Source organism: Vicia villosa, linkage group LG6 (genome assembly GCF_029867415.1).
Source record: "Vicia villosa cultivar HV-30 ecotype Madison, WI linkage group LG6, Vvil1.0, whole genome shotgun sequence".
In the NCBI taxonomy this organism is placed as follows: Eukaryota; Viridiplantae; Streptophyta; class Magnoliopsida; order Fabales; family Fabaceae; genus Vicia; species Vicia villosa.
Window position 1 is genome coordinate 58,761,494 of NC_081185.1, and position 11,851 is coordinate 58,773,344.

The 11,851-nt window shown below is 37.1% G+C and overlaps 1 protein-coding gene across 1 annotated transcript; it reads right to left on the bottom strand.

Moving 5' to 3' along the window:
* Positions 1-4,453: 4,453 nt before the first annotated feature.
* On the bottom strand, positions 4,454-4,951 carry LOC131613726 (secreted RxLR effector protein 161-like). The gene has a single exon (XM_058885373.1). It carries the CDS (start codon positions 4,949-4,951, stop codon positions 4,454-4,456), a length of 498 nt encoding a protein of 165 aa, XP_058741356.1.
* Between the last annotated feature and the right edge of the window lie 6,900 nt (positions 4,952-11,851).

Sequence of the window (11,851 nt, forward strand, 5' to 3'; positions counted from 1 at the left end):
ACTCCAGAATTTCTAGTCTAGGTGAATCCCCACACTTAGCAAACTCCTAGGGTTTAGTTGAGATCTTTTTTTCCCTTTCCTACTCGTAGGACAATAAGAAAGTTCGTGTGATATCGTAGGAAGAAGTGAAACAAAATTCATCCCACCACGGGCGCATTCTCCTTCCAAATTTCGCGTGAAGGGTCTAGCGTGTCGTCCTCCCAAGTGAAACGGGGAGGTAAAAAAACGACACCACAATAGTATAAATACCTCTCTGTAAAGATGATTTCATGTCTCTTTACTGTAAACAGAGATTTCATTCAAAGCTTCAACCTTGAGCTTCAAGCAAGGCACCAAAAATAATTAATTTCCCTAGTTAGTTCCCCGAACTACATTAAGCTCTGGCTTCCACTAGGGATATGTAGGCATGAGGTTCACAAGGAATCTCAACGAGCTAATAAAATACCAAAAAAATAGTCAGTTTGTCTATCTGTCTGTCTGTCTGTCTTTTTAAATCAATTCAATTCTCTCTCCTAACACAAAGGAGAAACTTTCCCAATCATTAGCAGTAAACACAATCACAATGACACAGAGAAGGTTCCCGTAGAGTACTACGGATATGTAGGGTGCTTAAACTCTTCCCTATGTATAACCGACCCCCCCGAACTCCAGAATTTCTAGTCTAGGTGATATCCCCACACTTAGCAAACTCCTAGGGTTTAGTTGAGATCTTTTTTTCCCTTTCCTACTCATAGGACAAATAAGAAAGTTCGTGTGATATCGTAGGAAGAACTGAAACAAAAGTCATCCCATCCCGGGCGCATTCTCCTTCCAAATTTCGCGTGAAAGGTCTAGCGTGCCGTCCTCCCAAGTGAAACGGGGAGGTAAAAAAAACGACACCACAGGTTTCTGCACCTTCATAGATCATTAACCCTCAATCAATTGCATCAAATCATGCATATAGAGTATTTCATGTTTAATTTCAGTTTTAGGGTTCTTAGTGTTCATGCTTGCAAAATTTAAGTTCCACTCAGAATAAATGAAATTAAAGGATACTATCATGATCCTCGTCCAAAAACGAGCAAAATCCATCTTTACATCTTTGAATTTCGTTGAGAATTGAGAGAGATACGATTTCCAGAAATTCAAAAGCTTGAGGTTGAATATGAAGATGGTGAAGCGCGCCATTTTCAAATTCTCAGGGATGAGTTTAAAATATATTTATTGCAAGGTGTATTCTAAACGAATACATCGTCTAGCTCACTTGGTCACAAGCGCTTCTTGCTTCTCTTGCCACAAGGTCTACGGTTCGATCCCCCCCTCAGACCTTTTGTTTTTATTTTTTCATTTTAATGCGCGAGTTTCACATATAATCAAATGGAATCCCTCTTTAGTCACACTGAGCGTGTAGCTCAGTTGGCTTTGTTTTGTGTGGTAACCATGAGAGCGTGAGTTCAAGCCTTGGTGGAGACAAATCCTTATTTTTTATCACCTTTCTCACTTATTTTCTTCACAACCTCGCACAATTATTTCACCTATCAAATTAAATCATTTTCACTTCATTTTTTACACACTTATCATTTAATATATATATTTTATGAATAATCAAAAAAATCACAAAAATATTATTTATTTCATGTATTTTTATTAGGTTCAAAATGGTATATTTTTAAATATTTCTAAATACTTTTAAATACATTTTCATTTGATTTTAAACCTAATCATTTTTGTGAATAATTTTATGATAAAACCCTAATCATTTAGTTCTTAATTAGGTATAGATTTTGTCTTTACCTTAATTAGGTTGAATTTTGTCAATTTTCAAAACTGTTTTTCAAATCACCGATTAAACAAACGATCAAGGTTTTCAGACGACAAAACCTTGTATCATTTCATTTCATTTTCAACTCTTTTTTTCATAAATAGTAAATCAATTTCAATGGGCCTCTAATAGAGTGTAAGTCCCAACACCTTTTTTTTCTTTTCTTAGTTTGTTTTCAAAAACTGTATTTACAAAATCTTTCTGTTTTCAAAACATTCTTCTAGTATTTGAAGGGCATTATTCCCGGTGAAACTCTTCAGATACCTATGTGACCTTTGTCCATCTTCACTTCTTCTGTTTTCAAAAAAACCTTGACTGTTTATAATAAGTATTCAACTGTTATCAATAAAACAACAAAAATTGCTATTGAGGCTTTGTACATACTTCTTCAAAGGCCTCCACTCCATCCAGGTTAGGCTTTACAAGCTTTCAATTTATAATCTTTATTTAAATTACTGTCAAATATAGAACTGTTTGTATATTAGAACTACGTTTGAGTGTAAACCCTAGGACAGTTAAACTATATATATATATATATTATAGGAATATGGCCTAGGATTGAGAATGTCTTCCCGGTGAAGGCTCTTTCCTAATTAGAGATCTGTAGTTCAAACCCCTTCAAGATGAATTATTCCCGGTGAAACATCATGAAAAAGCCTTAGAACCCAAACTAGGACACATCCACCCAAAGAGAAATTATTCCCGGTGAAACCTCTTACCCATTTGCTTAGAGCCAAAATAAGTTCAAAACCACATAGCTTCCTCTTGTTCTACAACAAGGACCCTCGATGACCCTCGATTAGCCTCCTCTTGGGCTTTGTACAAGGACCCACAGGCTTCTTAAAAGCATTTCCAGCTTCCTATTGAGCTTGTATACAAGTTCCCATCAGGTTTCTTATAAACATAGGAACAGGTCTTTAGTTACCTTTTAGCCTATCCTGGTGAGTTTCTTCCATTCTTTAAACCAGACTTTAAACAAGCTAAGAATGTCTCAATCTCATATTGAGTACACTTTTTGGAATGAGAGACATGGACAGTCTATGTCACCCTTATCTTCATCAATATCCCTTAGCAGAGTCTAGGATCCATATTTGCTTATCCTCAGCAAGAGTCAGCCTTAATCTTGGGCTTTAAACAAGAAGTCTCAATTAGATAATCTTTATGCCATAACCCAAAACCCCTAGAAAGGGTTAGCCTCCACCCATTCCTTCATTTTAACAAAATCCATGGAAAGGGTTAGCCTCCAAAAGTAACTCCTTTAAATCCAAAACCCCTAGAAAGGGCCAGCCTCCAAAAATTCATTCTTTCAAAAGATATTTTTCTCCAGCTGAGTCAAAAATCCCTGGAAAGGGTTAGCCTCCAAAAAGTCAATCTTTTAATAGATAAATCCTCTAGCAGAGTAAAACAACCCCAGTGAGTCCTTTATTTTTTAATAGCCACAACCTTGGGCTTTGTACAAGGCAGATAAACCACATTTCCTGTGTCAAAGATTCCTAACCTCTAGGATCTTTTCCCCATAGAGTCCTCCATACTCAGTTTCTTTAAGAGTCCGCCACAACCTTGGGCTTTGTACAAGGCAAAAAATAATGTTTTCCCTAGCCAGATTAGCCACAACCTTGGGCTTTATACAAGGCACAGATTAATAACTTCCCTAGTTAAAAGTCAGCCACAACCTTGGGCTTTGTACAAGGCACAAAATAAAGTCATCCATAGTCTTCAAAAATTCAGTAAATAGCTACAGAACAACAGTTCTTCACAATACAAAATCCTATGTCTGCGCTCCAAAATAGGATTGCAGTCCTTTTATATGTAGTCTTGGGCCATGGGCTTTTTAAGAAACAAATTAGGTTAACCAAGTTAACCTAACTCACCCGCCATTTGTCTGTTACAAAATGTGTTGTCAGCAGGATCTTCTGGACGAAATATTCAGCACTCAATAAAAGGTTTCCTAAATTGATAATTGAGATAAATCAGGAAACACATTTAATAAATAATAACAGCTCCTACTGTCACACATGAATGTCATGACATTGATCATGACATTCAATACTAAAGCCTGTATTAGCTTCACACATATGCAACCTGCATAATACAATATCAACCAGGTATGTTTTACCATTAATGCAACCAACATGAAAACACCTTCAATCTCCCCTTTGGCAAATTTTTTGGCTAAAACAACCTGTCACACCATACCAGAGAAATACTTGCAGTTGACACAAGATAACTAAAACACAATAAAAACAAGCTAATACAAAACAGACAACATACATCACAAGTATGCACACAGTGCTTAGACAAACCAGACAAACAGCCACAAGAGTAGCTCAAGCACAAACAGATCAATACAAAAAAAAGAAAATTAATATTGTTGATCACACACAACCACCATTCTTGTTGTTTTGGGGTGACATGTATTACTTCTCCCCCTGTTTGGCCACAAAAGTTGCCAAACCCAACAGAAATGTCTTCTACACCTTTTTTTTGTTGACTCTATGGTTCTTTAAGGATGCAGTGTTCCAACTTTCTTTGCAAGTTCTCAAACTGTGTAGCATCAAGAGCTTTTGTGAAGATGTCAGCTAGCTGAAGTTCAGTGTTTACGTGCTCTAGGAAAATTACCTTGTCTTCGACGAGCTCTCTGATAAAGTGGTGTCAGATATCAATATGTGTCGTTATGCTATGCTGGATTAGATTTTTTGAGATATTGATAGCACTGAGATTGTCACAGTATAAAGTCATGACATTCTGAGCAACAGTGTACTCAGTCAACATTTGTTTCATCCAGACCAATTGTGAACAACTACTACCAGCTGGTATGTACTCTACTTCAGCAGTAGATAAGGAGACACAATTTTGTTTCTTGCTGAACCATGATATAAGACTGCTACCTATAAAGAAACATCCTCCAGATGTGCTTTTTCTGTCATCACCACTTCCAGCCCAGTCAGCATCACAGTATCCAGTCAAGACAGAGTCACTTCCGTTGGTGTACTGTATGCCATAGTCTGAAGTTCCATTTACATATTTAAGAATTCTCTTGTCTTGATTCAAGTGACTTTCCTTTGGCTCTACTTGGTATCTGGCACACACTCCAACTCTAAATGTAATATCAGGTCTGCTGGTTGTTAGATATAGCAAGCTTCCAATCATGCTAATGTACAAACTCTAGTTAACACTTATGCCCTATTCATATTTGGATAGATTTTGATGCGTTGGTATAGGAGTTCTTTTGTGACTTGCATTATCCATACCAAATTTCTTTACTATGTTCTTCGCATATTTGCTTTGATACATGAATGTGGAGTCTTCCATTTGCTTGATTTGAAGACCAAGAAAGTAAGTCAGTTCCCCAACCATACTCATTTCAAACTTGGTCTGCATTTGACCGAAAAAGTGTTTTACCATTGTATCCGACATTCCTCCTAACACTATGTCATCCACATATACCTGAGGAATCATGATTCTTCCATCCGTGTTTTTGACGAAGAGGGTTTTGTCTATTCCACCTTTCTATATCCATTTGTGGTCAGAAATTTAGTTAACCTTTCATACTAAGCTCTTGGAGCTTGTTTCAACCCATAGAGAGCTTTTCTTAGTTTGTATACATGATCAGGCAGATTTGGATCAGCAAACCCTTTAGGTTGTTCCACATATACTTCTATGTTGAGATATTCATTTAGAAACACACTTTTTACATCCATCTGATAAAGTTTGAACTTCATAATGCAGGCTACTCCTAGTAAGAGTTTGATTGACTCAAGTCTTGCTACAGGTGCAAAAATTTCATCAAAGTCTACTCCCTCAACTTGAGTGTATCCTGGAGCTACTAACCTGGCCTTGTTTCTTGTTATGAATCCTTGTTCATCAGTTTTGTTCTTGTATATCCATTTGGTACCTATGTTATTTGTTCCTTCTAGTCTAGGTACCAGTTCCCATACTTCGTTCCTTTTGAACTGTGCAAATTCCTCTTGCATGGTATTGATCCAAAATTCATCTTTCAGGGCTTCCTTTACATTTTTTGGTTCAACTTTGGACACAAAGCAGGAATTAGCTATAGTTCCTCTTGACTTGGTCATTATTCCACTTTTGAGATCTCCTATGATCAGTTCCTTGGGGTGACCTTTCTGAATTCTAATAGATGGATCTTTGTTGATTGTCTCAGGTTTTGGCTCTAAAGGAGTCTCATTACTTACTTCAGGTTGGTTTGTCTGTTCAGCCTGAATTTCAATAAATGTTTCAACATTCTCGGTGAAATTGAATTCTCCATGTTGATCATCGATGACCACATTGATGGATTCGATCAACACCTGTGTTCTCGTGTTGAATACTCTATAAGCCCTGCTGTTTGTTGAATATCCCAAGAATATGCCTTCATCACTTTTGGAGTCCATTTTTCTCCTTTGGTCTCGATCTGTAAGGATATAGCACTTGCTCCCAAAAACATGAAAATACTTGACACTTGGTTTCTTTCCTCTCCAGAGTTCATAAAGAGTGGAGGAGGTTCCTTTTCCCAATGTTACTCTATTATGGACATAGCAAGATGTGTTCATAGCCTCAGCTCAAAAAAACATGGGTAGTTTCTTAGCATGAATCATTGCTCTGGCTGATTCTTGTATAGTCCTGTTTTTCCTTTCTACTACACTGTTTTGTTGGGGTGTAATAGAGGAGGAGAATTCATGACTAATTCCTTCAGTTGAACAAAATTCGTCACATTTGGCATTCTTAAACTCTTTTCCATGGTCACTCTTGATTCTGATGATAGTGCTTTCCTTTTCTCTTTGCAGTCTAGTGCAGAGCTCCTTAAAGACATCAAATACGTCAGATTTTTCTCTAATGAAGCTTATCCATGTGTATATGGAGTAATTATCAACTACTACATAAGCATACCTTTTTCCTCCAAGACTTTTCACTTGCATTGGTCCCATTAGATCCATATGTAGCAGTTCCAAGGTTTAAGAAGTGGTGAGTCGACTGACCCTTGGGTGAGAGGTACTGGTTTGCTTGCCAGTCTGACATTCTCCACAGACATTGCCTTCATCAATCTGTAGTTTAGGTATTCCTCTCACAACTTCCTTGTTTATGATCTTTTTCATCCCTCTTAAATGTAGATGTCCCAATATTTGATGCCAGAGTCTAACCTCTTTTTCTTCTTTTGCCATGCAGCATATTGATGAATGGCTTGCTATTTTGGGTTCCCATAAGTAGCAGTTGTCTTTGGATCTTACTCCCTTCATGACCTCTACATTTTCTTTATTAGTGACCACACATTCATCTTTGGTAAATCTGAATTTTAGGCCTTGGTCACATAGTTGACTGATGCTGATCAAGTTTGCAGCTAGACCTTTGACCAGTAGAACACTGTCTAGTTGAGGAGCTCCTGAATGTTCTAGCTTTCTTACCCATTTAATCTCTCCCATGGCTCCATCACCAGAGGTCACATAATTGCTGGAGTGTGGCTTCAATAAAAGAAGAACATTTGACAACCCATTGTTGTTTTGTGATAAGGTTGTGCTGGTTGAGACTGTTCGTACACTTTTGCTAAGGGTATCCAACCAGTTCATAACAAGATCGTTTCAGGTGGCCAGATCTTCCACAGTAGTGGCATCTCCATTTCTGAAATTTCCCTTTTGTTTGGTTCCAATTCCTCATTTCTTAATGTCGTGACGTCGACGCTGACATCTCATTGACAAGGAGAGTTTGTGGTTCTGACATTTTCCATCCTATATTAGGTTCAGTTTTTTATAAATCCTAATCCAGACCGATTTCCTCCTTCCTGTCCAAGTTCAAGAATCTTTCCAAGGGAGTCAGTTCCATTGTTCAGCTTTCTAATTGATTTTGACATTTGATCTAGTTTGTAGTTGAAAGTGATGATTTTACCATTGATATTTGTTATGGTTGCTAGAAGGTCTCTTTTCTGGACTTTCAGTTATTCTATGACTTTCTTTTGTTTCTCCTTTATTCTCCATATTTCACCACTCTTGGTTCTTAGATCATTGTATGAGATGGCCAGTTCTTCGAAGGTAGGGGCCTTTTTGTTGTTTTTGTGATCAAGTGTACACACACTTGTTAGAGTAGCACATTCCTCTTCAATATCACTATCTGAGTTTTCATCATATCGAGTGGCAAACATACTTTTTCTTTGCTCTTTGAGGCAGGTGGGACATTCAGCTCGAATGTGTACATATCCTTCACAAGCGTGACATTGGACCCCTCTTTCCTGATCTACCTTTTCTTCAGCTGTGACTCTTCTGTTAGGAGCATATGTTTTGCTGATGTCATTGGAAGTGTTCTTGACATTGAATCTGGACTTCTGACCAATCCTTTTAATAAGTCTGTTGAATTGTTTTCCAAGCATGGCTATGGCTTCTGATATATTGTCATTATTTCCATCATTATCATCTGTGTTGGTGATAAACGCTATGCTTTTGTTCTTCTTTTCAACAGGCTCACAAATGCTCAACTCAAAGGCTTGTAGAGACCTAATGAGTTCTTCTAGCTTCATGTAGCTGATGTCTTGGGCTTCCTCTATGGCAGTTACCTTCATATCAAATCGCTTAGGCAGTGACCTAAGAACCTTCCTTACCAATTTTTCTTCAGTCATTTTTTCTCCTAAGGCACCTAAGTTGTTTGATATCTCAAGGACATTCATGTAGAATTCACAAATGGTTTCATCCTCTTTCATCTTGAGATTTTCAAACTTAGTTGTAAGCATTTGAAGTCTCGATATCTTTACCTTGAACGTGCCTTCATGTGCCGTTTTGAGAATATCCCAAGCTTATTTAGCCAGCTCACAGTGTTGCACAAGTCTGAATATGTTCTTGTCAATACCATTGAACAGTGCACTTAGGGCCTTGGAATTGCCCAAAGCTAACTCTTCTTCAGATTTGCTCCATTGAGTTTCAGAAATTAGAACAGTGGTTCCATCTTCTAGAATTTTCTCAGGATGTTTCCATCCGCTTTCAACAGCTCTCCAGGCCTTGTTGTCCACTAACTTAATGACTGCTACCATACGAGGTTTCCAGAAGTCATATTTAGAGCCATCTAGGATGGTTGGTCTGTTTCCAAACACTAACGGTTCCTTCTCCATAGTACCAGAATTTTGTTATCCCTAGATCTCACCCAGATGTAAACAGGCAGGGTGACTGCTCTGATGCCAATGGAAAATTCTAGTAACACACGCTCGATGTCAAACTGGATGTTATAACATCCATAATTACGGAGCACAAATAGTAATAACAGAACAACATAAAAATAATAAAGAACACACAGGACTGTTTACCCAGTTTGGTTCAAACAACTTACTCTGGGGGCTACCAAGCCAGGGATGAAGTCCACTATTAGTAGTATCAGTTCAAAGCTAAAATCCCTCGTTTACAACTTCTCACTTAATCACTACCCAATTACCCTTCTACCAAGGTTCTCCCTAAATATGGAATATCTCCATTCCACTCCCCCTCAATCACAGCAGTGATTACACATAAACAAATAACAATTACAGAGAGAAGACACTCTTCAAAAACACACCTTGATCTGCTTAAAAGCTTTAATCAAGAGACACACACTCATGTTTAAAAGCTTAAAGTGACATTAAACAAGCACAAACTATTCCAACGCAATCATCAAGGACAATTGCTTGGATCACACGAGACAGCTACATAACAACAGTTCTACACAATACAAAATCTTTTGTCTGCATTCCAAAATAGGATTGCAGTCCTTTTATATGCAGTCTTGGGCCTTGGCCTTTTTAAGAAACAAATTAGGGTTAACTAAGTTAACCTAATTCACACGCCATCTGTCTGTTACAAAATGTGTTGTCAGCAGGATCTTCTGGACGAAATATTCAGCACTCAATAAAAGGTAACCTAAAGTGATAATTGAGATAAACCAGAAAACACATTTAATAAATAATAACAGCTCCTCCTGTCACACACAGATGTCATGACATCAATCATGACATTCACTACTAAAACCTGTATTAGCTTCACACATATGCAACCTGAATAATACAATATCAACCATGTATGTTTTACCATTAATGTAGCCAACATGAAAACACCTTCAATGATGAATGAGTGAAAAGAGAGAAAAAGGATATGATATGTGTTTATATAGACACAGATTTGAAAAAGAATGCAATGCAATTCTGAATGCAAGCGGTTACAGAAACTGATTCAATCACAATTAATGTTGAGAGTCATTAGTGGAGATAGCGGGAGATTTGAAAAGATTTGCACAATTACATAGGGCGACGTCTCATCAACTGCACGCATGCTTGTCCCTTTAGAATGAACACGTGGTCATCATCTGGATTAGCTGGTGACAACTGTTTTGTTTTAACAGAAGTTCTGTATCATGCTTAGACATATGAAACGTTTGAAATAATAGAATCAGAGTGTCTAAATGTTCATACAAAGACAGAACATCTTATAAGAAAATAAATAAACATTTTCAGTCTAATCCATATTGTCGCGTGAAAATCGGGATGAGACACCGGTGTCTCACGCTTGTGAAAAATGAACAGAGTCGCCACTAATATATTTATCCCATAAGGGAAAGGAATATCAGGAAACCTAACAAAGGATAAGAGCGAGGTCTTTCGGCCAGAGAATCTAGGTACGGGAGTCGGTTACGCAAGGGGAAGGTACTAGCACTCCTCACGCCCATCGTACTCGATGGTATCCACCTATGTTTGTTTCTATCTAAAGGGTGTATACTATGTCTATGTCAAAATGTGAATGAATGCAAAGAAATACGGGGAAAAGAAGGAATTATTTACAATTGTGCTTGTTCAAGCCCTGCAACTTGATGCCTACGTATCCCTTTCAGGAATCAGAGCGCCGTAGTTCGGCTCAAGATTTTCTGTTTGTTTTTGTGTTTTTTAGTTGGGCGGAGTTAACGTTCACGCTCTTGCATAAGGGGACGACCTACGATGCGTACGAGCGGAAATAACATTGCCCTTAGATGCCAACAAGGCAAAAGAAAAAGAAATGATTGGTTTGTGTCTTTTAGGGTAGATAAGTGATGAACAGTTCCCAATACCGGGCCACTCACCACTTTCTCTACTTTTTTTTTAATTTTGAACCATTATTAGGTGTTTTAAGTGTTTTTGGTTGTGTATTTTTTAGGGGAAATAGTTTGCAATTTGAATGACATAAAAGTGTATAACGGTAGAGAAACAGATTAGGGAATGAATCCCACTCATCTCTCTTCCATTATATAGTGATCGAGAAACAGATTAGGGAATGAATCCCACTCATTTCTCTTCCAATGAGTGATTAAGAAACAGATTAGGGAATAAATCCCACTCATTTCTTATAGCGATCGAGAAAAAGATTAGGGAATGAATCCCACTCATTTCTCTCCCACTAAGTGATTAAGAAACAGATTAGGGAATAAATCCCACTCATTTCTTATAGCGATCGAGAAACAGATTAGGGAATGAATCCCATTCATTTCTCTCCCACTAAGTGATTAAGAAACAGATTAGGGAATAAATCCCACTCATTTCTCTCTCACTATTAGTAACGTGTGATTCGCATCTTCTGTTTATTAAGATTTTAAAAGCCAAAAGGAAAAAAGAATGAAAGAGGGAACTAATTCTAATATCCTAATCTAAGTTGTGATTTAAGGGAATCAATTCTAAAATTCTAAGGGAAATGGCTATGCCTAATGTTATGGAGATTATAGGTCCTAAAATTCTAATGGGATGTACAAGCAAAATTACAAGTAAAATCAATGTAAACAATGATACAAAGTTTACACAAAAATTGAATTAAAATGACTTGAAATATAGTACAAAAGTATGGAATAAAAGGATTCAAAATGTAGTGCAAAATTTAATTAAAATACTACGATTTTTTATAGGATTTTATATGAAGAAAAAGAATTCTAATTAAGCAAAAAGAATTAGCCTAAACTAACATTTTTTATTGATTATTTTCTATGTCAAAATTTATAATAAAGTTCTAAAACTGATAGAAAAGAAAAAGAAATATTTTTGTTGGATTTTTATTGTGAAAGAAAAACTAATTCTAATAAGGAAATTAC

Coding starts and splice junctions, on each gene's coding strand:
- LOC131613726 (XM_058885373.1), bottom strand. CDS start 4,951: ATGATTGGAAGCTTGCTATATCTAACAACCAGCAGACCTGATATTACA.